General features: G+C 43.6%; 1 protein-coding gene across 1 annotated transcript; it reads left to right on the top strand.

The window, feature by feature from the left end:
• Nucleotides 1–263: 263 nt before the first annotated feature.
• LOC120910362 (serine protease ami-like) lies at nt 264–21,822 on the top strand. The gene is made up of 5 exons (XM_040322125.1): nt 264–390; nt 3,073–3,229; nt 5,956–6,094; nt 12,642–12,899; nt 21,598–21,822. Exons 1-5 carry the CDS (start codon nt 333–335, stop codon nt 21,784–21,786), a joined length of 801 nt encoding a protein of 266 aa, XP_040178059.1. The 5' UTR covers nt 264–332; the 3' UTR covers nt 21,787–21,822.
• The last annotated feature ends 1,087 nt before the right edge of the window (nt 21,823–22,909 follow it).

The raw sequence follows: 22,909 nt of genomic DNA, 5'->3' as shown, positions 1-22,909 counted from the left end.
CTTATTCATTCTTTTGTTTTTCAGATAAGTACATTAGTGTTTTTTCCTGTATTTTCCTGGAAACATTTTACTGGCTTCCCTCTGTTTTGTGCTAGTTCATGAAAGGTTAAATAGAAGACGGTATTAGAAGTGCCCTCAGGATGAACTTTGCTGGCTTCATTGTATACTCCTGCCATCACTCTTCACTGATATACTATTGTTTTGTATGCTTCCTGTTTATATAGTAGATAATGTGAAGTCAGCACAGGAGGTATTAAATTGGGTAGCTGTTGGGGGTATTACCTCCTCCTTATATACTTGGGAAACAATCTGTGGAACCATTAAAGTCCAACATGACTGCAGCCAGGCTCTTATCTGTTTTTCTACTGGTGCTGATTATCCCTCACTATGGTGAGTAAAACATGTTTGCAAGCAGAGTGCTTAAATGTATATTAGTCATAGGTTTTCTACAATGCAGTTACAAACGAGGAATTATTAGGCTTTGCAAACAAGCTGTGTGGTGTGTTAGACCTTGTATAGAATAGATATTTTTGTCTGCATGCTTTATTGTTTTTCAGACAACAGCTATTTGTTTACTCTTCTATAATATTATTTTGTCATTCTTGTTAATTATTATTATATTGTTTGTTATTAATTATTATTAATGATATTAATATATTGTTGCTGTTGTTATTATTATTAATGATATTAATATATTGTTGCTGTTGTTATTATTATTAATGATATTATTATATTATTGTTGTTATTATTATTATTAATGATATTATTATATTTTTGTATTGCTATTGCTGTTATTACTATTATTATTATTATTATTATTTATTATCATCATCCGCAGTAGTAGCAGGGGCCTGATTCACACTTGTTTGGGTAGTTCCCATTGCGGGTCCTTACCCATTCCAGCCTGAACCACCCCTACTTAAAACGCAGGAGTTGCGTGCAGGTGCCATTAATCCTAATGGCACCCGCACACACTGGAAATCGCTGCCGCTGCTTCCCGCACTGGGAAACGCGCTGCACTTGCAGTTTCTGTGCGGGCTGCGATTTCAGAAAGGATGCAGGGACATTTTTCCTATGTTTTCAGGGGCACAGCAGCTCATTCAAATAATGGGCTGTCGTTCCCCTGTATTGTGAACCAAGCCTAAGGGTACACATAGATAGGTTTTAGGCAGATAGGGCAACAGTCCTGGGTCTGTGGTGAGACCCCTCCAAAAAAAATGTGTACAAGGAGCAGCATTAATGATTGTAATAAATAATTAGATAAATAAATAATTTCCCGTTAAACATGGTTAGAAACTTGGGGCCAGATTCACAAAAGAGATACGACGGCGTATCTCCTGATACGCCGTTGTATCTCTGTTTTAGGGCCGTTCTAACTATGCGACTGATTCATAGAATCAGTTACGCATAGCTAGCCCTAAGATCCGACAGGTGTAATTGAATTACACCATCGGATCCTAGGATGCAATACTTCGGCTGCCGCTGGGGGGAGTTTGCGTTGTAAACCAGCGTCGGGTATGCAAATTAGCAGTTACGGCGATCCACAAAGGTTTTTCCCGTCGTTACGTCGGCGCAAGTCTTAGTTTCCCGTCGCAAAGATAGGGCTGCTATTAACATGGTGTAAAATTACTCCACCATGTTAAAGTATGCCCGTCTTTCCCGCGTCGCTTTTGAATTTTTTTTTTTCCCGGCATAAGTACGTTACGCACGTCACGATTCTCAACAAGTCGGCGCGTCGTAATTTCGCGCAAAGCACGTCGGGAAACTTGCCAACGGAGCATGCGCAGTACGTCCGGCGCGGGAGCGCGCCTAATTTAAATGGTACCCGCCCCATTTGAATTGGCCCGCCTTGCGCCGGACGTGTTTATGATACACCGCCGCAAGTTAGCCTGAAAACTTGCGGCGGTGTAACGTAAACGGGTTACGTTACGCTGCGCCGCAGGTACGAGAATCTGGCCCTAGATGTGGTTCCATTAAAATTTTCAGCTGATTTTTAAGGGACTTCACCTCAATAAGAATGAACTCTATTGCCACAGTTTGCATTACTTTATACACTGTGCTGTACAAGTCAGGCTTCTTGCACACTGGTGTAAAAAATGCTGCATTCAGATCCATATTGCGTACAGTTTTATATGGGTATTAGCACAGCAGTATTGTGGCTAATAGCACAACGTTGTGTTGTGGTCAGTATTCTCCCATAGTACTGATCTTAGTTAACAAAAACAAAAAAAATCTGCCTCCATGATATTTTACACAGTACGCATGCAAACGTCTTTGTCAACGTTTACATTGGTACATAGACAAAGTCATTAATTCAGAATGACTAAAGTCCTATGTCATTCTGCAGCTCCCTACTTGAAAATGATGTAGCTTTGTGGGGCAATCAGCTTCAATAACTGAATAAATAAAAAGGACTCACATTCAACAGGTAGGTTGTGCTTCCTGAATCAGAGAAACCCATCATCTTCATGTTAGAATTTTCATAGGAGTGCATATACAATTATTATATAAAATGTTGGCTGGCCATACGCTGATAGATTTTCTTCCTACAGGCTGAAAAAAATAATCTTATGCTTTGTACAGACCGTGCAAAAGTCCTTCAGAAGCCAGACGAAAAGAAATAGAGCAGGTTCTCTATCTAAGGTCCGTCGGACTTCCAAAAAAAAAAGTTTGATGGAGGCTACACACGGCCGGACTTTCCTAGAAAAAAAGCCTGTCAGACTTTTCTTCTCTGAAAATACGGCCGTGTGTGCATGGCATAACAGATTCTCTCATCCACTGCCTACTGAGTGATTGTATTCTGACAACCGCTAACAGCAGAATACTTGAACAGTGGCTGCAGCCATGGTTCAGCCTACAGATTCCCACCTAGCTCCATCGATTTTGAAATCCAAGAATGTCAGGCAGGATGGGGTTGCCAAAGTCACCCACAAAGTCAATTTCATCTTGTTCATCAGGAACCGGACACAATTTGCACAGTGTGTATAGGCCAGCTTTAGTTACTGACTTTAAGAATTTATTTCTAAGGAAAAAATCTTTACATGGTTCCTAACCCTTCTATATTTCTTTAAGATTGCAGACCACGGGGCCGGATCTTAGGCGGGTCAGAGTCCGCTCCACACAACAGACCATACATGGTATCATTGAACGTGGAAGGCAGTCATTTATGTGGTGGAGCCTTAATCAGTCCGCAGTGGGTGGTCAGTGCGGCACACTGTGTTCCTGACAAGTAGGTTAATGTATAAACCAGTACTATCTATCTATCTATCTATCTATCTATCTATCTATCTATCTATCTATCTATCTATCTATCTGTAAGGCCACTAACTGCCAACATTCTACAAAGGGCATTTTCACTATGATTTATTGTGTTTCTGGGTAGGACTGCAGGTTTTGGACAGATGATTCTTTGTTGTGCAACCTCCCGCTTATGCTGCAGTGGACACAAATAGAGGGCAGTGCTTAAAGTGATTGTAAAGGCAGAAGGTTTTTTATCTTAATGCATTCTATGCATTAAGATAAAAAGCCATCTGTGTGCAGCAGGCCCCCAAATGATTATGTGAGGTCCCTCTAGCTCCAGCGATGTTGCAGCAGTGTCTCGGCTGCCGGGGACTCCCCTCCTCATTGGTTGAGACAGCAGCGCGGCATCAAAGTCAGTCAGCCAATGAGGAGAGAAAGGGGGCAGGGCCAGGTCGTGGCTCCGTGTCTGAATGGACACAGGGAGCTGCAGCTCAGGTGCCCCCATAGCAAGCTGCTTAATGTGGGGGCAATCAACAGGAGGGAGGGACCAGGAGCACCAGCGAGGGACCCTAGAAGAGGATCATACGGGCTGCTCTGTGCAAAATCACTGCACAGAGGAGGTAAGTATAACATGTTTGTTAATTTTAACACAAAAAAACTAGACTTTACAATCACTTTAAAACACTAAAACCTCTGACCTACAATTTGTGGACTGAAAATTAAAGCGTAACCCTCTCCCCCTCCGGTGTCACATTTGACACCTTTCAGGGGGGAGGGGGTGCAGATACCTGTATAAAACAGGTATTTGCACCACTTCATGGTATAGAGTCCCGCCCCCTTCGCGTGACCCCCCCCGTTGTGTTCGGGGAAACACATGACTCCCAGAACACAGCGGCGACGAGTGAGAACGGCGCAGTGTGACTCGCGCATGCGCAGTAGGGAACCGGGCAGTGAAGCCGCATCTCTTCACTTCATGATTCTCTCACCAAGGATGGCGTCGGGGGAAGCCGAGAGCTGAGAGCCGAGCGGTAGCTCGGCTTCGGCTGCCGACGTCACGAGCGACCTGGACAGGTAAGTGTCCATTTTTTTAAAGTCAGCAGCTGCAGTATTTGTAGCTGCTGGCTTTTAAAAAAACAAAATTCTGGTGAACCTCCGCTTTAAAACTGTGACTACTACGTTGACTACTTTGAGCTGTTCAATTTCATTGCCCTGAAACCAGCATTAGCAAGATTTGATCTATCATGCATGTAAGAACTTTGAAGTTCAAACACAACACACCTACAGTGGTGAAATCTTTTTTTAACATGGCATTTTGACAATAACATTTTCTGTGAATTTTTTTTTTAATTAAAGTGTTACTAAACCCACAACAGAATGGAACCTAAGGGGTTAATCCTCTGCATTGTGTAAAAAATACTGTTTGATCCTGCATTCTCTGATCCCCCCTTCCACTGTCTGATTAAACAGAGCCTTTGGAGTTACTCTGCACATGCTCAGTTTGGTGTGTATTGCTAGAGAGTTTTTTTTTTCTTGGGAGGGTGCATGTGATCGGCACATGTCCTATCAGAATTGACCAGACAGAGGATCAGGGGTCCTACAGCCTTATAGGACAGTCAGAGTAGATTAAAAACTCCTCCTACAAACTTTAACCAGACACTGATAGAAGTCACATGACTGCTATATATTGCTGATGAGAAAAGGCATTTAGCAGTTTATATTTACTAAAATAATTACATTTCCATGTTCTGTGTACTGTGGGGGACCATATATAGTAGGGCTGTTACTGATTAAAATTTTTGTGTTCGATTAATTGTTAATAGATTAATCGACTAATTTCAATCAATTATAACGCACATACAGATCCAACTACTTTTAGCTGTTCTCCTTGCAGTCTGATTCCCAGTGCAGCTACCAACCACTGGAAAAATGGATAGCAGGATACAAAAAACACACAAAGGCAGCGCTCAATGAGAATAGCATTAAAACTTTTATAGTCTTCAAGTAGGTAACAAAATAAATATTGCACTGGAGATAAAATCGATGTAGCTACATAAACTGTAAAAATGTTGCGAGTAATACCAAATGGTAGCAAAAGCAGTCATAAAAACATGTAGCCAAGTATGATACTGGTATAAAAATGTGTACAATGATACCACTGCTGAATCCAGATGAGGAGAGTAGATGTCCCTTGAAGGGAACTATCACAACTCCCAGTGGATGGCTGTAGAATCCCAGGTTGATAGAGGAAAGTGTAACAGCCCTTGCGTGTGGCAGATAGTAAGGTCCCGCCGGCATGCAGATATGAAGGCACAGCAACTGAGCCCTTCAGATGGAAACGGCAAGCCCCGCCGGTGTCCGTGATGTCACAGGATCTCTGACAGAACTCCCTGAAGGCCCGGAAGCCGGAGAAGAGGTGAGTACCAATCAAAAGAATTTTGATCGAACAAAAAATTTTGATCGATCAAAAAAATGTAAGATTAATCGAGGAATTAATAGTTAATTTCCACAGCCCTAATATATAGTGAATGCAGGGTCCTGGGTTTAGTAACACTTTAATTTTAGTAACTTTTTTGGAAGAAAAAGATTCAAAGAAGCCCTAATTCACACCAGCTTTTACTAGTTACCAGAATTTATCAGATACAATTATTGCTCTGGTTTTGTCAGGTTCACTGTATAAAAAAAAAAAAATTACGGTATATGTCATTTTCTTTGCAGCCCTAACAATACTATTTTGGCTGTACTGGGGACCAACTCTCTGTCGGACCCTGGGAGGTTGGTTGTCGGCATTGAGAAACAGTTCATCCATCCTCTGTACAACAAAACTACCAAGGAACATGACCTCCTTCTTTTGAAGGTATTTTTAAAGGCTTATTCATTCATGTTGACTAGTTTTTCTGGAATTTGTCATGTGTGATTGTATTACAAACAGGTCAACAGCCCTTTCTTGTGATGTTGCTGTAGTTTCCTGGACTACGTGTCCCAGCCTCTCTTTCAATATACTAAACATATGGGCATACATGGACATTCTTTTCTTCTTGAGTGTAACATGATGTCCATACTCCCAATGTCATTTAATTACCAGAGGATTTATTGGGTGGGGCAGCCATAAGTATGCAGTGATTGGCCCCTCCCACCATTTACCTAGGATGTATTACTGATCTTTTTGTTCAAAGTAGCTTAAAGCGTATGTTACTATAAAAAAAAAGTGGATCTTGTTCTGTTAAAGCATGTTATACAGCACAGTGCTTGTGCTGTGTAATTTGCCCCCTCGTAACACCTGTAATACCTGGCTGATCCTGCCTGGTTCTGCCCTCCCCCCTGTAAACTGACCACGATTTAGCATGGCTGCTGAGCCCTGATAACATTGGTCAGTTTACTTGCCTCCGTTATCCACAGCTCTCCTGTTTCTCCTCTCTCCTTTTCTCCCCCCTCCCTCCCTCCCTGCCTGTCTGCTCTGTATCAGTGCCTTCCCCCTCCCCTCCTACTGCTAAAACAACATTTATTGTTTTATATAATCCTATACCTGATATCTATACCTGACCCTCCACATTCCTCTCCATCACCTGTACATACTTCCCAGTTTTATACCGTCCCTACTCCTCTCCTACGCCTCTTACCCACAAAAACAGTTTTTTAAAATTATACTGAATATCCTTAATGTTACCAGCTCTAGAATGGGCACACCTTTGTTAATTCAACTAAAGGAAAATGTTCTCAGTCCTCATATTTGTTCTGCCCCATTATTAGTACTCATTTAGTTTTGTGATTACTACTGTGATGTATAGAGGAACACAGGGGATCTCAGCTTCTCTAAATATAGCACTTGTAAAAAAAAAGTGTCCCTAAAAATATTTTTGAAATGTTGGCAACTATGCACTTAGGCACTGCCCAAGGGCCACCGGGTCAGTAGGGGGCCCCATGAGAGGCTCCTGGAATCCTGTGATCATAAAGCGGTAGTAAACTTCTCTAACATTACTACTTTTTAGAGGCCCTGAGGTAGGTTATGCCATTGTGTACAAATATGCACAGCATATTAGCACATTAGGATACACTTAAATTGTCAGACTGAGCCCTCCAGTGCTGCGCTGTGATCAATCTGGCTGGTCCCGGGCGCTTCCATCTTCACTCGGTCTTCCTTCTGGGCTCTGTGCCTTCGGTCACTTGCCTTGGCTGGGCTGCGTTGATGTCATTCCCATGCATGCTCATGCGCATCCTCTCTCTCTCATCCTCCCTCCCTTACCCCTCACCCCTCTCTCATCCTTACTCTCTCTCTCTCTTTCTCATCCTCCCTCTCTCTCTTTAATTTAATATAACAAAAAATTGTTTGCATATTTATTTATTTATTATTTATAAAAGGCCCGCCAAAATCCTCAGCACCAGGCCCATGATGTTCTTAATCTGGCCCTGGAACGCCCATGCAATCCGATTCTGCTACGGACCAAGAAAAGCGTCCTGTGCGAGTTTGATGCAAGGTCAGCCATACTATGTGAATGGCTGAAATCGCATCGCACAGAGATCGCATGTGATTTGCATTCCCTCAAGGAGCCTCATGGGATGCATACAACCTGCAATACAAGTGAAAGGCTGTGCTTTTGTAAACATTCAGAAATGATGTAATGTAAATTATATTTATCTGAAACCTGGCTACAAGGGCGATTTCAGAGGGTGGTGATAAATGGGGAGTAGTCAGAATGGTCAGGGATGGGTAGTGGGGTCCCCCAGGGTTCTGTGCTGGGACCAATTCTATTTAATTTGTTCATAAACGACCTGGAGAACAGGTTAAATGGTTCAAGCTCTGTATTTGTGGACAATACTAAGCTAAGCAGGGAATAACTTACCCACAGGATGTGAAAACCTTGCAAGAAGATCTGAACAAATTAATGGGATGGGCAACTACATGGCAAATGAGGTTTATTGTAGAAAAAATTTGCATAATAATGCATTTGAGTGGGAAATATATGAATGCAATCTATACACTGGGTGGAGAACCTCTGGGGGAATCTAGGTTTGAAAAGGACCTGGGGGTCCTAGTAGATGATAGGCTCAGCAATGGCTTTCAATCAGGGCCGGGACAAGGGGTGGGCAGAAGGGACGGCTGCCCTGGGCACTGTGGTATCATGTTGTCAGATAGGTGGGGGGGCACCACAATGAGGTTTGGGGGGGGGGGATTTGTGTTGAGAAGGGGAATTTGGGGGAGGTTTGCAGGGCATAAGAATTAGTCTATTACACCTCCCTAAATTTCCCCTCCTAGGAGTGGTTATTTTTAGGGGATTTGTGTTGGGAGGGGGAATGGTGGAAGACGATTTGTGCTAGGTGTGGAAATTTTGGGGAGGGTTGTGCTAGAAAAGGCGGATGCGAGGGGATTTGTGCTAGGAAGGAATTTTGTAGGCATTTGTACTAAGGCGGGGGGGGGATTTTTTCCAGGGGGGGGGGGTGGATTTTTGCTGGGGGCATAAGGGGAATTAAAGGATTTGAGCGGGGGGGGGGGTTTGGGCAAAGATTTGAGCTGGGAAGGGGATTTCAGCAGGGATGGATTTGAATGGGGGGGGGGGGTAATGATTAGGGGGTAAGCAGGCAAACTGGTGCACAAATTCTTTTTGGGGGGGGCGCCATTTGGAATGTTCGCCCTGGGCTCTAGATGACCTTGTCCCAGCACTGCTTTCAATGCCAAGCTGCTGCTAACAAAGCAAACAGAATATTGGCATTCATTAAAAACTGGATTAATTTCAGGGATAAAGCGATAATTCTCCCGCTCTACAAGATTTTGGGCCGGCCGCACCTAGAGCATGCTGTCCAGTTCTGGGCACCAGTCCTCAGGAAGAATGTACTGGAAATGGAGCGAGTACAGAGGACAACAAAACGAATAAAGAATCTGGAGGATATTAGTTATGAGGAAAGGATACGAGCACTGAACTTATTCTCTTTGGAGAAGAGAGGGAATATGATTTAAATATACAAATACCGTACTGGTGACCCCACAATAGGGATAAAACTTTTTTGTGGAAGGGAGTTTAACAAGACACGTGGCCACGCATTAAAATTAGAAGAAAAGAGGTTTAACCTTAAACTATGTAGAGGGTTCTTTACTGTAGAGCAGAAATAATGTGGAATTCCCTTCCACAGGCGGTGGTCTCAGCAGGGGGGCATTGATGGTTTCAAGAAACTATTAGATAAGCACCTGAACGACCACAACATACAGGGATATACAGTGGCGTCACTAAGGGGCCAAAGGGGGCCATGATCCCCCCAACATTCTACTGTGCCCCCACAATTAAAAGGACTTATGGTTTGTATTTGGGGTGGGTGCCCCCACACATTGCTCTGGCCGCCACTGGAATAAGTCAGGCTCTCCTGAGAGCATCCCTGTAAGCTCCTGCAGGGGGATTTCTCCCCCTCCCTCTACTCGCTGACACTGTATAATACTGTAGGAGGCGCTCGCACAGCCATGGCCACCCGATCTGCTCCCTGCCCCTGTATCCTCATTGGCAGGGAGGAGATCAAGTTCCACCACTGTGGGGGGTCCAAAGCCTCACATGATCTCAGTGACAGTTTGAAAAAACAGACTGATTTCTCCCATCGGACAGAAAAATCAGCCTGTAAGTTCCAAGGCTGAGCCGAATGTCTATGATGACACTCTTACACAGTCCAGCCACCCCGCCCCCTCACTCCCCTTCCTCACAGAACGGGAGAGCAGAGAGGAATACAGATTCTCCTCCTCCCATCTCTGTTATTCCCCTGTCTTACAATCCCACCCACACTATCCCCGGCGTGCAGCTATGCCTGAAAGAGAGGGGATGTGTGGGCAGGAAATGTGAAAATCAGCAGCTGCAGAAGATTCCTGGTTATGTCAATGATTCCTGTCTAGAGCCTGGAACTGTGGGTGAGTGCACACTGCAGTACACTGATCAATGAACTGTCCCCATCTCCCTTCTCTCCCCCATCTGTCTCTCTCCCCCTCATGTTCCTCCAAGACCTTCACAAACTTTTAGTTTCAGTTAGGCTGGTAATAGACTGCATATCACATTCTCAAACAACAACAATTTATAATACATGTCACAAAATTAACATTGTTGTTGTTTGAGAATGTGATATGCAGTAAATCATTTTTTAGAGTGCACGCAGGCACAGTTAGTTACTCTGCTTGTTAGGTATTCTTAAGAACGTAATTTTCACTTAGGTTGTGCGTTTTTTGCTGTGCACATGCGCAGTAGTCAGTCGAACATTGTGCCAGCCATACAACGTAATTTTCGTAAGTGGTCACTGATTTCTGGTGTGCACATGTGCAGTAGACAGTTGAGCATTCTGCAAGGCATATTCGTCTCTGTAACTACGTCAGCCACTGAAGGCAGGTATGATGTGTTGCGCATGTGCAGTGCAGGTGATTTGCCCATACAGTTGATTGTAAGTCACAGGAAGTGACACGGGTTGCAGATTCTGCCAGGTTGAGCAATTTGTCACAACACCGGTATAAATTTCTTTACTGCAACCACAGATTGTGCATGATTCCCCCATTAACACAGACAGTGGTAACAGGGCAATCCCTCATGCCCAGCAATTGTATTCTCCCGACAAACAGTGATTATCACTAGTGGTTATAGCGACCACTAATGATGATCATAAGAGTATCCAGCAGGCTGGTTGTACCCAAGTCGATCGATCAACTTGGTACATTCAGTCTGCTCATTAATGGTTCAAATGTCAGCCAGTTCCTGATGAACCGGCCAAAATGTTAACTATTTATGGCTGGCCTTAGCTCTTAGGCAGCCCATACATTGATCACTTTTTTTCCAATCAACTATTAGGTTGCAGGTGGATGGGGGAATCATCCCACTGTGGACCTGCGGCAGAACTAGAAGGGCTGCTGTCCTGTCCTGGCTATTGACAGTGCTGGTCTCTGTCTCCATGGCAGTGACAGCAGCACATTAGGATCCAGTGCTGATTACTTTATGGGACTGATGGGCTCATGCACAGGAGGGCCAGCACAACTGGTTGTCAGAAATGGGCTTGGGTGTGTTTTAAATCCCACATGCCCGATCCCGTCAGGAAACCGACACTGCACATGGCTAATCGCAGGCAGTGAGACATTTCCAGGTTTGCAGCTGCACAGATAATTGTAGTGCAGTGTAGTGGTCAGTGTGCAGTGTAGTGGTCAGTGTGTAGTGGTCAGTGTGGTGTGCAGGGTAGTGTAGTGGCCAATGTAGGAATCAGGCAGATGAGTTTAGGAATTGGGTAGGTCAGTACTATTGTAGGAAGGGAAGGGACCACTACACTTTACACTGCCGTGAAGTTAGGTAGGTAGGTAGGTCACAACTGAACTGACAATTGTATTCGAATTTACACCTTTGTGACAGTGAGACTCTGGTAGAAACATCAAATGTAAAAAAAACACATATAATGATGCTTAAACGAATGTACATTTAGGGCCTGTTCACATATATGCGATGTCCGACATTGCATGTGATTTGCACCACACTGCAGTGCAAACCACATGCAATGTCTGTGCGATGCAAATTTAGCCATACAGATTGTATAGCTGAATTCACATCACATTGGGACCAAAGTCGGGGGGTGTGCGCCGTTACAGATTCTCGCCAAGGGCGCTAGAGACCCTAGGTACGCCTCTGCAACCCTGGTAGTTTTCCCACTGCTTTGGACCCTTATGTGCTGGTGACATATCTTTTTTTTTTTTCTGCCACCCTGGAGGACCCCAATACAGTAAGAAGGGGGCTCACTGCAGCACATGGGAAAGGGTCCCATTGTGGGATCATAATGAAGGGCCCTGCAACAAAGGTAAAGGGCCCCAGGATATATATATAATTGCGGTGTATATTTGGCCCCCTACTTTTGTCCCTGTCCCCCCATGTGCCCCCCCCCCCCAAATATGAAAGCTGGAGAAGCCCCTGCGGATATACAAGGTAAAACTGACATATAACCACACACATAGGTTGAAGTTGATAAACTTGTGTCTTTTTTCATCCTTACCTACTATGTAACTAAGTTGGGCATGCATGCACAGGTAATCACTGATACAAGGAAGCATCAGTGTTCACAAGAGCATGTCTAGATAGAGCCATTCACCTGTATGGCAGGCTGCATGTGGTACATGAGGCTCTCTGGCTGTGGGAAAGCACCAGGAAATTATGTTAGGCATATAAAATGCCCATAAAGGCCCTGCGTGCATAAGGAAATGTGCTAAGATAAATGAAGGGGCAGTGGATAAATTGCACACTCTGATATCAGAACCATAATGTGTAATAAAATGATAATGTACTACGAAATGCTTCTGAAAAAAAAGTTTGCAAGATCACCATCTATATGGAATTAATTGTATCTTTTATAGCTTTGTGGACATATCAATGTGAAATTCTAAATATGGATGGACTGAACCTTTTTATTTTCAGCTAGAATTAAAAGTCCCACTGAGTGATAAGGTGAAGCCCATACAAATCCAAAGTGAAGACAAAAAGATACCTGCAAATACCAAATGCCTTGTAGCTGGCTGGGGGAAAATAAAGCGTACAGGGAAGAAACCAGACCAGCTGAATGAGGTGATGGTACCTGTAATCAGCAGAGAAGTTTGTAATGGTCGGGGTTACTATCAAGATGAAATCACTGAGAATATGATGTGTGCCGGGACTGGGAAACAAGACTCATGTGAGGTAAGAATGCGTGCTGGATTATACTATTTGTATGTGGGAATGGATTGCAAATTGCTTACAACATTCTGTAGAGAACAAGCAGCATCTTAAAACTCTTTTCAGCAGCAACGGTCAGGCCTAAAAGCAGAACTACCTTCTCCCAACTTTTTACAGCCAAGGAAGCTGCCATCGTTTGATCTGCAATTGCTATGATGCTGAACATGTGATCAGCTATGACACCAATCATATGATGGCTTGACAATTCTGTTGAGAGCTGACATAAGCACAATATTCCTGGGCGTCCTACGGCGGCACACAATGGGTTAAGCTTTCCATCTAACCCCTAAAGGAAGAAAACTTAAACAAGCAGTGAGACAAGTTAAATCAATTAATCAATTAATCAAGCACAGCAAGTCCACCTGTCCTGAAGCTATAAACCTCCCCCAAGAACACACACAGACGTATTTTTTTCTTTCTTCTTACCACAGATGAAGAAGACGTGAGGCAAGTGCTCACACCCGGTGCTTCTGGGTTGCTGAGCTTAGGGGCGGCTGTATACCGGGTGCTATCCTCGGTCCCTCGGCCTGCACCCCCACATCCCCTGGTCTGGCAATAAAGGACGTTGTTTTCCTGAGGAGGCCGCCATGTATTCCCCGCTCAGCGGCTGAATGGATACCGGGGATGTTTGCGCTCCATAGGCCGGAAGTCGCCGCAGAGGACCGCGCAGACCTATGACGCACTTCCGGGAGTTCCGGAATTCGCGTCTAGGACCGGAGGAAACGGTAAGCGCCGATGGCGAATTAAGTACTCGTTTTTGGATAGCGATTGCTGACCGGCAGCTTGCATGAATATGGTGTACAGTATAGGCGGCTGGGGTCCGGAGATCCCAGTGCTCTGCAGCGTCACTTCCGGTCTGGGTCCCTGGCTTATTTCTGACCGGCAGGATCTGCAAATGGCTGCACTCAGCCTAGGCAGCAGATCCCTTGGCCGGTCAGAGGTAGGAGGCATGGTCCTTATTTTTTACTTATTTTATACTTAAAATCTGCAGCAGCATATTATTTAAGTGGCAACTTATGCAACAAATGTGAACAACCACTGCCAGAATCATATACAAGTGACACCTGCGCATCTTGTTTGAATCAATCTGATAATGCTAGTTCTTTCCTGTCATGGTTTAAGGGAGAAATGTGTAACACATTCAAAGAAATTAAAAACTCTCTGGTGCCCAAAAAGGAAGTACCAGAGATATATCCCCTGCTGCATCTAACTCCTCATCTGGGGAACGTAGTGCCTCCTCATCCAATCCGGAAGTTGTTTTTGATGATTTGGATGACGACTTGTACTTGTTACCCAAAGATAAGATTCCCAAGTTACTGTCTGCGGTAATGAATACTATAGAATCTTCCAAAGATGTATCGAGACTAAAGAAGGATCAGCTATATTATTTTCCTCAGATCCCAGATATGAGATTCCCTTCTCATCCCATTCTGAGTGACTGGTTCAAAAAGGTCTGGGCCAATCCTGACAGAAAATCTGATGCGGGGGCCCGCTTTAAATCCTCTTATAGGCTGGACTCCGAATTGTCATCTGAGTGGGAAAATCCACCTAAGCTGGATCTGGCGGCTGCCCGGATGGTTAAAAAAGTCTCTGTTTCCCTCAGAAGAATCCTCCAGATTGACCGACCCTTTAGAGCGCAAGGCAGATAGCTTGGCTAAAAAGAATTACCTAGCGGCGGCTTCCACCTCAAAAATTGCGGGGTTGAAGGGGTGTCTTGAGACTCTTTGTTGAAAGGAGTTGACATGATGAAGTCGGCCGCAGAGTTTTTATGTGATGCTCCTGTGGATGTTCTAAAATTTTCGTCCAGATCCCTCGCCTTGTCCAATGCGACCAGGAGGGCGCTTTGGATAAGGCAATGGTCGGGTGACATATGATCAAAGTCAGTTTTGTTAACATGCCTTTCCATCCTTCATCCATGTTTGGCCCTCATCTGAAAGATATTCTCAAATCTTACAATGAGGAGAAAGATGCTGCCTTTCCCTTAGACAGGAAAAGGTCGAGTAAGCCGGTTTACGGGAGTTCCAGATACTCCCCAAAAAGGAACTATTCCTTTCTCCTTTCGGGGCAGAAGGTCCTACTATAAAAAAAAGGCAAGATTCAGCGACAGCCAAGAAGCAGCCTTTCAATAAGCCCAAAGAAGCCTGACGCCATCAGCGCCTCTCCTCCAGTGGGAGGCAGGCTGAGGTTTTTTTCTCAGATCTGGCAAAAGACGTCGTCGGACTCCTGGGTAACGGACATCGTCTCAAGAGGGTACTCTCTAGAGCTGGGGTCTTTTCCACCACAGAGGTTCATGCTCAACAAGCCCTCCAACCCAGTAGTTCTAGAGTTGGTGGAAGATTTCATAAAGAAAGCACGCTCTAGAAAAGGTTCCAGATCAAGAAAGATTCCAAGGTCTCTACTCCCCGATATTTCCAGTACTCTAAGCTTCAGGAGGAGGGAGGCTAGTAATAGACCTATCTTACCTAAATCAGTTTTTTGTCAAACGCAAATGCAGAATGGAATAAATTCGGTCTGCCATTGCAAACATAGAAGAAGGAGACTTCCGGGACGCATACCTGCACGTCCCTATTCTCAGGGCACACAGGAAATATCTACGGGTCGTTCTCCTCTTCAATCTCCAGATTCTCCATTTTCAGTTCACATGCCTGCCATTTGGCATTACCTCGGCACCTCGAGTTTTTACGAAAGTGGTGGTGGTCCTGACTGCAGCCCTGCGGCTACAGGGGATATGTGTGACACCCTATCTAGACGACTGGCTAGTCAGAGCTCCCTCAGAGGCCATGTTGAAACAACATCTTCACAAGACTCTACAAATGCTGGACGCCCACGGTTTCATAGTAAACGTAAAAAAGTCTTCTCTGAACCCTACTCCAGTCATTCCCTACCTCGGGTTCACAATAGACACCCTTCAGATGAAGTTGTTCCTTTCAGATCAGAGGGCTACCAATCTTCAACAGGCGGTACAAGATCTCTTGCAAATCGATCACTGCTCAGTGAGGAAGGCAATGAGAGTACTGGGAATGATGACATCTTCCTTGGAAGCTGTTCCTTGGGCAGGGCTCATTTCAGAGTGCTACAGGACTGCATTTTGACCCAATGGGACAAGAGCCCAGACTCTTTGCAGAGGACTATCAACATTTCTCTGGCCGTGAAGCAGGATCTCCTTTGGTGGATACACCCACAACGTTTCCTGCAGGGCATATCCCTCAAGGCTCCGACTCAGACGGTCCTCACCTCGGATGCCTCAGGCTTAGCCTGGGGTGCCCATGTGGAGGATCATTGGGTACAAAAAGCCTGGTCGCAAAGGGAGCTTCTAATGTCTTCGAACTTGAAAGAGCGCACGGCAATCAGGAAAGCGCTCGTCCATTTCAAGTCCAGAATTCTTCACAAGGCGGTTCAGGTACAATCAGACAACTTACCTGCAGTATTCTACCTGAACAAACAGGGGGGAACACGAAGCCCCTCCATGCAGAAGGAGTGTGCCCGCATCATGCTCTGGGCGGAGGAAAACCTCCTTTCTCTAACGGCCATCCACATCAGAGGAGTGGATAATGTGAGAGCGGATTGGCTCAGCAGGAATTCGATCGGCCCGGGAGACTGGGAGCTGAACCCTCTGGTCTTCAAAAAGATCACCTCCAGGTGGGGTCTGCCAGATTTGGATGCGATGGCCAACTCTCAGAACAGGAAGCTTCCCCAGTTCTGCTCCCTATCCAGAGTGGGGAATCCGCTAGCGATAGACGCTCTGTCGATAAGCTGGAGGAAGTTTTTCGTCTATATCTTTCCCCCGATTCCACTTATCCTCAAAGTGCTGCAGAAAATTCGGGACGAGGAGGTGAGAGCAATAGCAATCCTGCCATTTTGGCCCAGGAGGGCATGGTTCGCGCTAGCCTTGAATATGGCAAAGAATCAGGTCTGGAAGTTACGCATCCAGAAGGACCTTCTTCTCCAATCTGAGATGCTCCACCCAGACCTCTAGAAACTCCAGCTGGCGGCATGGAATTTGAACTCAAAGCCTTGACGGCTCAAGGCCTATCTCAGGAGGTTATTGCTACCCTTCTAGCCTCTAGGAAGCCTGCTACCTTAAAAGTCTACAGTAGAGTGTGGACCCTCTACTCGGCCTGGTGCGCCAGGAATTCATCTTCTCCTGAGCAAGTGGCATCTCTCTTGCAGTTCTTACAAGAGGGCTTCCAAAAGGGTCTGAAGCCGAACACTCTGAGGGCACAGTTGACCGCCATTAACTCCTGCCTGAACGGAATATTTTCAAAAACACCTCTCGTCAGCAGGTTTTTCAGAGCAATTAATGAATTACGACCATCCTTCCATAAGCCATTACCAGCTTGGAGCTTACCTTTAGTGCTAAAAAGGCTAACATCACCTCCCTTCGAGCCTCTGGAGCATTCATCCTTACGGTTCCTGACTTTCAAATGTATCTTCCTAGTGGCAATTACATCCGCCAGAAGAATAAGTGAGCTTCAGGCCCTCTCATCCAAAGAACCCTATCTCAGGTTTCTATCGGATGCAGTTATTCTAAGGACTATGCCGGGTTTCCTTCCCAAAGTCTCCACGTCCACAAATATCAATCAGGAAATTGTGTTGCCTGTGTTCGAAGATGATTCTGAGGATGACCTACACCTCTTGGACGTAAAAAGAACCATCTCTACCTACTTACAGAGAACCTCGGGGTTCAGACAGTCCGAGGCACTGTTCCTACAGTTCCAAGGGCCAAACAAAGGGAAAAAAGCGAGTAAGTCATCGCTAGCAAGATGGATAAGGGATACCATCAAGCACTGTTATTTTCTAGAAGACAAAGAATCCCCTCTTCTCTTAAGAGCTCACTCCACAAGGTCTACAGCTACGTCCTGGGCTGAGAGTTATCATGTTCCAATGGACCAGATCTGTAAGGCAGCTACGTGGGCTTCACCGAACACGTTCATAAAACACTACAGAATCGATGTAGTTTCGTCCGAGGGATCGGCCTTTGGCTCGAGAGTGCTTCAAGGTGCCATAAACCATTGATGTCCCTCCCTTTCTTTCTTGCACTGCTTTGCAAATCCCATTGTGTGCCGCCGTAGGACGCCCAGGAATAGGAAAATTTATTCTTACCTGAAATTTTCTTTTCCTGTAGTCCGTAGGCGGCACAAGTTTACCCTCCCAATAAAATTACTCTATTGCTGCATAGGATACGTCTGTGTGTGTTCTTGGGGGAGGTTTATAGCTTCAGGACAGGTGGACTTGCTGTGCTTGATTAATTGATTTAACTTGTCTCACTGCTTGTTTAAGTTTTCTTCCTTTAGGGGTTAGATGGAAAGCTTAACCCATTGTGTGTCGCCTACGGACTACAGGAAAAGAAAATTTCAGGTAAGAATAAATTTTCCTAATAACTGTGACAGTTATCATTTACGGCATGCCTTGAATGTAACTTTTTGGAAACCATTAGGCTCCATTCACACTAATGCTTTTTTTGATGCATTTTGCATTTTGCAGAAATGCAGGGAAATTTTCTAACATGGTTTCCTATGGAACATGTTCACATCAATGCTTTTTTGTGCCTCTGCGTTTTTGGAAAGGGTCGGGGACTTTTTTTCCTGCAAAAAGCAACGTTTTGCATGTAATAGAATTCAATGGACCCGCATCCAAAAGTACCGCGTTTTTACCACGATTTGCATTTTTTTTAACCTGTTTATAGATGGTTGTTAAAGGAAATGTAAAAAAATTAAAACAAATTTGTGGTTAAAAAAAAAATGCAAAACGCAAATCGCGGCAAAATCGCATGTCAGGAAAACGCTGCAAGCACCGCAAAAAAAGCGGTGCAAAAACGCTCAAAAGCAACATGCATAGGTGTGAATCGAGCCTTAACCTGTTCCCTACTGAGTCATTGTAAAATGACGTCGGCGGGAACCCTCCGTCTCTCAGACTGGACGTCATATGACGTATGTGCGCCCCCGCCGCATTGCTCGGGACCCGGTGCCCGGCGGCCGCGATGTCCGCCGGGCACCCGCGATTGCTCAAGGCAGGACCATGAATCTGTGTGTGTAAACAGCGGTGAGGAGACAGATGTGTCCCCCTACAATTAGAACACACTTTAGGGAACATATTTAACCCCTTCAGCGCCCCCTAGTGTTAACCCCTTCCCTGACAGTCACATTTACACAGTAATCAGTGCAGTTTTATAGCAGTAATTGCTGGGTAAATGTGAATGGTCCCAAAAACATGTCAAAAGTGTCCGATGTGTCCGCCGCAATGTCACGGTCAAGATAAAGAAAATCGCAGATCGCCGCCATTACTAGTAAAAAAAAATGCCATAATTCTATTCCCTATTTTGTAGATGCTAGAACTTTTGCGCAAACCGATCAAATACGCTTATTCTTATTGCGATTTATTTTTTTGCCCAAAAATATATAGAAGAATACGTATCGGTCTAAACTGAGGGAAAAAATTAAAAAAAAAAAAAAAAATTATGATATTTATTAAATCAAAAAGTAAAAGATATTGTGTTTTTTTTCAAAATTGTCGCTCTTCTTTTGCTTATAGCGCAAAAAATAAATAAATAGAAAAGGAAAAAGGTGATCAAATACCACCAAAAGAAAGATCTATTTGTGTGAAAAAAGGGCGTCAATTTTGTTTGGGAGGCACGTCGCACGGCCGCGCAATTGTCATTCAAAGTGCGACAGTGCTGAAAACTAAAAATTGGTCTGGGCAGGAAGGGGGTGAAAATGCCCAGTATGGAAGTGGTTAAAGAGGAGTTCCGCCCTCCATGAAAAAATTAAGTCAGCAGCTACAAATACTGTAGCTGCTGACTTTTAATATTAGGACACTTACCTGTCCAGGGTTCCCTTGATGTCGGCACCCAAATCTGATTTTTGGGTTGGGTTACAGCCGGTTCTCTACTGCACATGCGCAAAGTGCCTGGTGGTGGAGGAAGGAGGGGGGGCTGAACTTCCAAGAAACGGCGCTGCGGCACTGTCTCCCAGAAGTGGGAAAGGAGACAAAAACAGATACCCCATTCCCCCTTCCCCCCTGAAAGGTTCCAAATGTGGTTTCGGAGGTGGGGAGGAAGCATATAAGTGGAAGTTCCTATTTTGGGTTGAACTCTGCTTTAAATAGATAGGTTTTGTTTCGTTTTAGGCTCCATGCATACTGGAAGCTAAAAAAAAGCTATAAAAAAAAGTTTTTTAGCGTTTATATATAATTTTTTTCAGTGTAGCTTTTTATGGATAAAAAAAACGATAAACGCTGGCGGGCAGCGTTTTTGAGCACTTATTAGCGTTTTTCAGCGTTTTGCGTTTTTTTGCTTTTTCCCACGGCAAAAAACTGCACTTTGAACGCAAATTTCTGGCGTTCAGAAAAAAGCCCATAAACTCCACTGCTCATTAACACTAAAAAACGTCCATGTGTGCTAACATAGAGTGCAGTTTATGGGCTTTAAAACTGCAATTTATCAGCTTCTGTGTGCATGGAGCCTTATGCCCCATACACACGATCACTTTTCGGCATGAAAAAAATGGCATTTTTTATCATGAAAAAAAAACAACGTTTTTCCAACTTCATCATTAAAAATGATGTTGCCCACACACCATCGTTTTTGAAAAATGATGAACAAAGCGATGGCACTCTGAAGGGGTAGTTCTATTCACCTTGAGGCTGCTTTTAGCTGGTTACTTGTTAGTAAAAGACGATTCGTGCTTTTTTGTCTGTTACAGCGTGATAAATGTGCTTACTCCATTATGAATGGTAGTTTTACCTCCCGTCTCATAACTTGCTTCTGGGCATGTGCGGGTTTAAAACATCGTTTTTGCCCACACACGATCATTTTTTATGACACAAAAAGAAATTTTGAAAAATTACATAAAAAATTGAAGCATGTTCGAATTTTTTTTTTGTCGTTTTTCAGATAACACGATCATTTTAAATGACGTTTTTCAAAATGTAGTTTTATTTCATCACAAAAAACGTCCGTGTGTACGCGGCATTAGGGTTGCAAGCAGTCCTTATACAGTATCTGTGGTAACTGGCATTGCTGCATGTTTAACTGTAAATTTACTGGGATTGATTTACTAAAAGCAAAAATACTTTTTATTTTCTTACATTTAACCACTTGACCACCAGGCAAGTAAACCCACTTAATAACCAGACCAATTTTCAGCTTTCGGTGCTCTCACAATTTTTAAAACAAATGCAGCCACCAAATATAAAGCTGTAAGCTGTACTATAATACATTTTTGTTTTTGGGTTTAGCAACACTTTAAATAAAAATGGAAAAAAGATATATCCTGATCCTGCCCTACATCTGTTCCCGAAAGGTGCCAGTGACATCACTTTTCTATACAGCAGCCATCTAGGGAAGCTATGTGCTCATAATCCTTTAAGAAATTGCTCCAGCACCATGCAAGAGTGCATTCATGTGGGATTATGAGTACCCAGCTTACTAGAAGACATCAGTGAGGAATAGTGATGTCTCTAGCTCTCCAGAGCTAGGACCTAAGGTACGTATGTTATTGTTTTTTTTGTTTTGTTTTTCAAAGGGGGTTCCTAGAAAACCAACCTTGCATTTTCATGCAAGATCCCTTTCAAAACTAACAATAGCCTTATGTGTTTTGAAGTCTAACACTTGCAAAAAGTACACTTTAAATAACATTAAATTAATTACTTTTCAATCCCTCAGGGAGACTCCGGGGGTCCCTTGGTGTGTTCTGAAGTGCTGGAGGCTGTAGTGTCATCTGGATTTAGTGTCTGTGGTAATGCCAGACGGCCAGGCATCTACACCCGTTTATATCCCTATAGAAGATTTATAGAAGAAACCATGCATAATGCCACCCTATACAGTACTTCTGCTACAACAATCAAATCCTAAACGACAACCGAATGTAGTACAGCACAAATATATAAATGTTAATTGTGTTACCTGAATTGTGTTGTATACTGTTTATTCCAAATGTTCCATAAATGTTCCATAAATGTTTATCATTGTTAACTTCACTGCTGTTATTTTGCATAGGAGCATAATACATACATGCATCTGTAAGACTAAAACTAAAAACAGAAATGGTCCCAAGTCATTGGCAAAGCAACAATGTTAATATAATTCAGGATTTTGCTATCAATTGCTATAAAGATGCTATAAAGATTTTGCCCACCATTATAAAATTAAAAAATTTTCTTCTATAAAGTGAACCTGTGTCCAGACTATGCATATGGTATTAGCATATTCCGAAAAAGCAGTAAAGGTACTTTAAAGTGGATGTAAACCCCCAAAAAAAAATCTTTTTTTTTTTTATGTCACAGTGTACAGTATAAGATTTCCTATCATCTGTGCCCAGTCTTGCCACACAGAGTTAATCCAGCTCTGAGCAATCATCTTTTATTGTTCAGTGAAATACAACAGACTTCCAGATAAAAACCAAAGTCCTTGCTTCTGAAAAAAAGTGCACAATTCACATCCCCCTCCCCTGTGTTTTGATTAAATGTTTTCAAAATATGGGGTGAGTCACAGTTCAGTGCCATGAGAAAATGCAACAGCCATCAGAATATACATAGAGCTGGAGGGGAATGTGAATTAAGCACTTTTAACAGAAGCTGTGTATGTCTGCAAGCAGTGCACGAGATATGTAAATAACCTGTCATTCAAGCAAGGACTTTGGTTTTTATCTGGAAGTCTGTTTTATTTCACTGAACAATAAAAAGAGGATTGCTCGGAGCTGGATTAACTATGTGTGGCAAGACTGGGCACAGATGATAGGAAATCTTATTCTCTACATTGTGACATAAAAAAATAAATAAATAATAATTTGGGTTTACATCGACTTTTTAAGGCCTTCTTCACACAGGACTCCCAAGAAATGTATTTGGGAAGTATAATGTCTGTTTTGCATTTATAAACAAAATAAACATGGATTTACATGCATTGAGTCTTTCTTTATGAAACTTTAAAAAATGTATAGATTTTAAAATGTTCTGAATGAAATTAAACTGAATGT

Source organism: Rana temporaria, chromosome 1, assembly GCF_905171775.1.
Source record: "Rana temporaria chromosome 1, aRanTem1.1, whole genome shotgun sequence".
Classification (NCBI taxonomy): Eukaryota; Metazoa; Chordata; class Amphibia; order Anura; family Ranidae; genus Rana; species Rana temporaria.
Note: the sequence above shows the minus strand (reverse complement) of the source record. Positions and strands in the feature narration are given on the sequence as shown.

What these genes read in the sequence shown, in the direction of transcription:
- LOC120910362 (XM_040322125.1), top strand. Translation starts at nt 333, where the DNA reads ATGACTGCAGCCAGGCTCTTATCTGTTTTTCTACTGGTGCTGATTATC. An exon ending in GCACACTGTGTTCCTGACAA is followed by an intron (nt 3,230 to 5,955) that starts GTAGGTTAATGT and finishes TTTTCTTTGCAG; the next exon opens with CCCTAACAATACTATTTTGG. An exon ending in GGAAACAAGACTCATGTGAG is followed by an intron (nt 12,900 to 21,597) that starts GTAAGAATGCGT and finishes TCAATCCCTCAG; the next exon opens with GGAGACTCCGGGGGTCCCTT.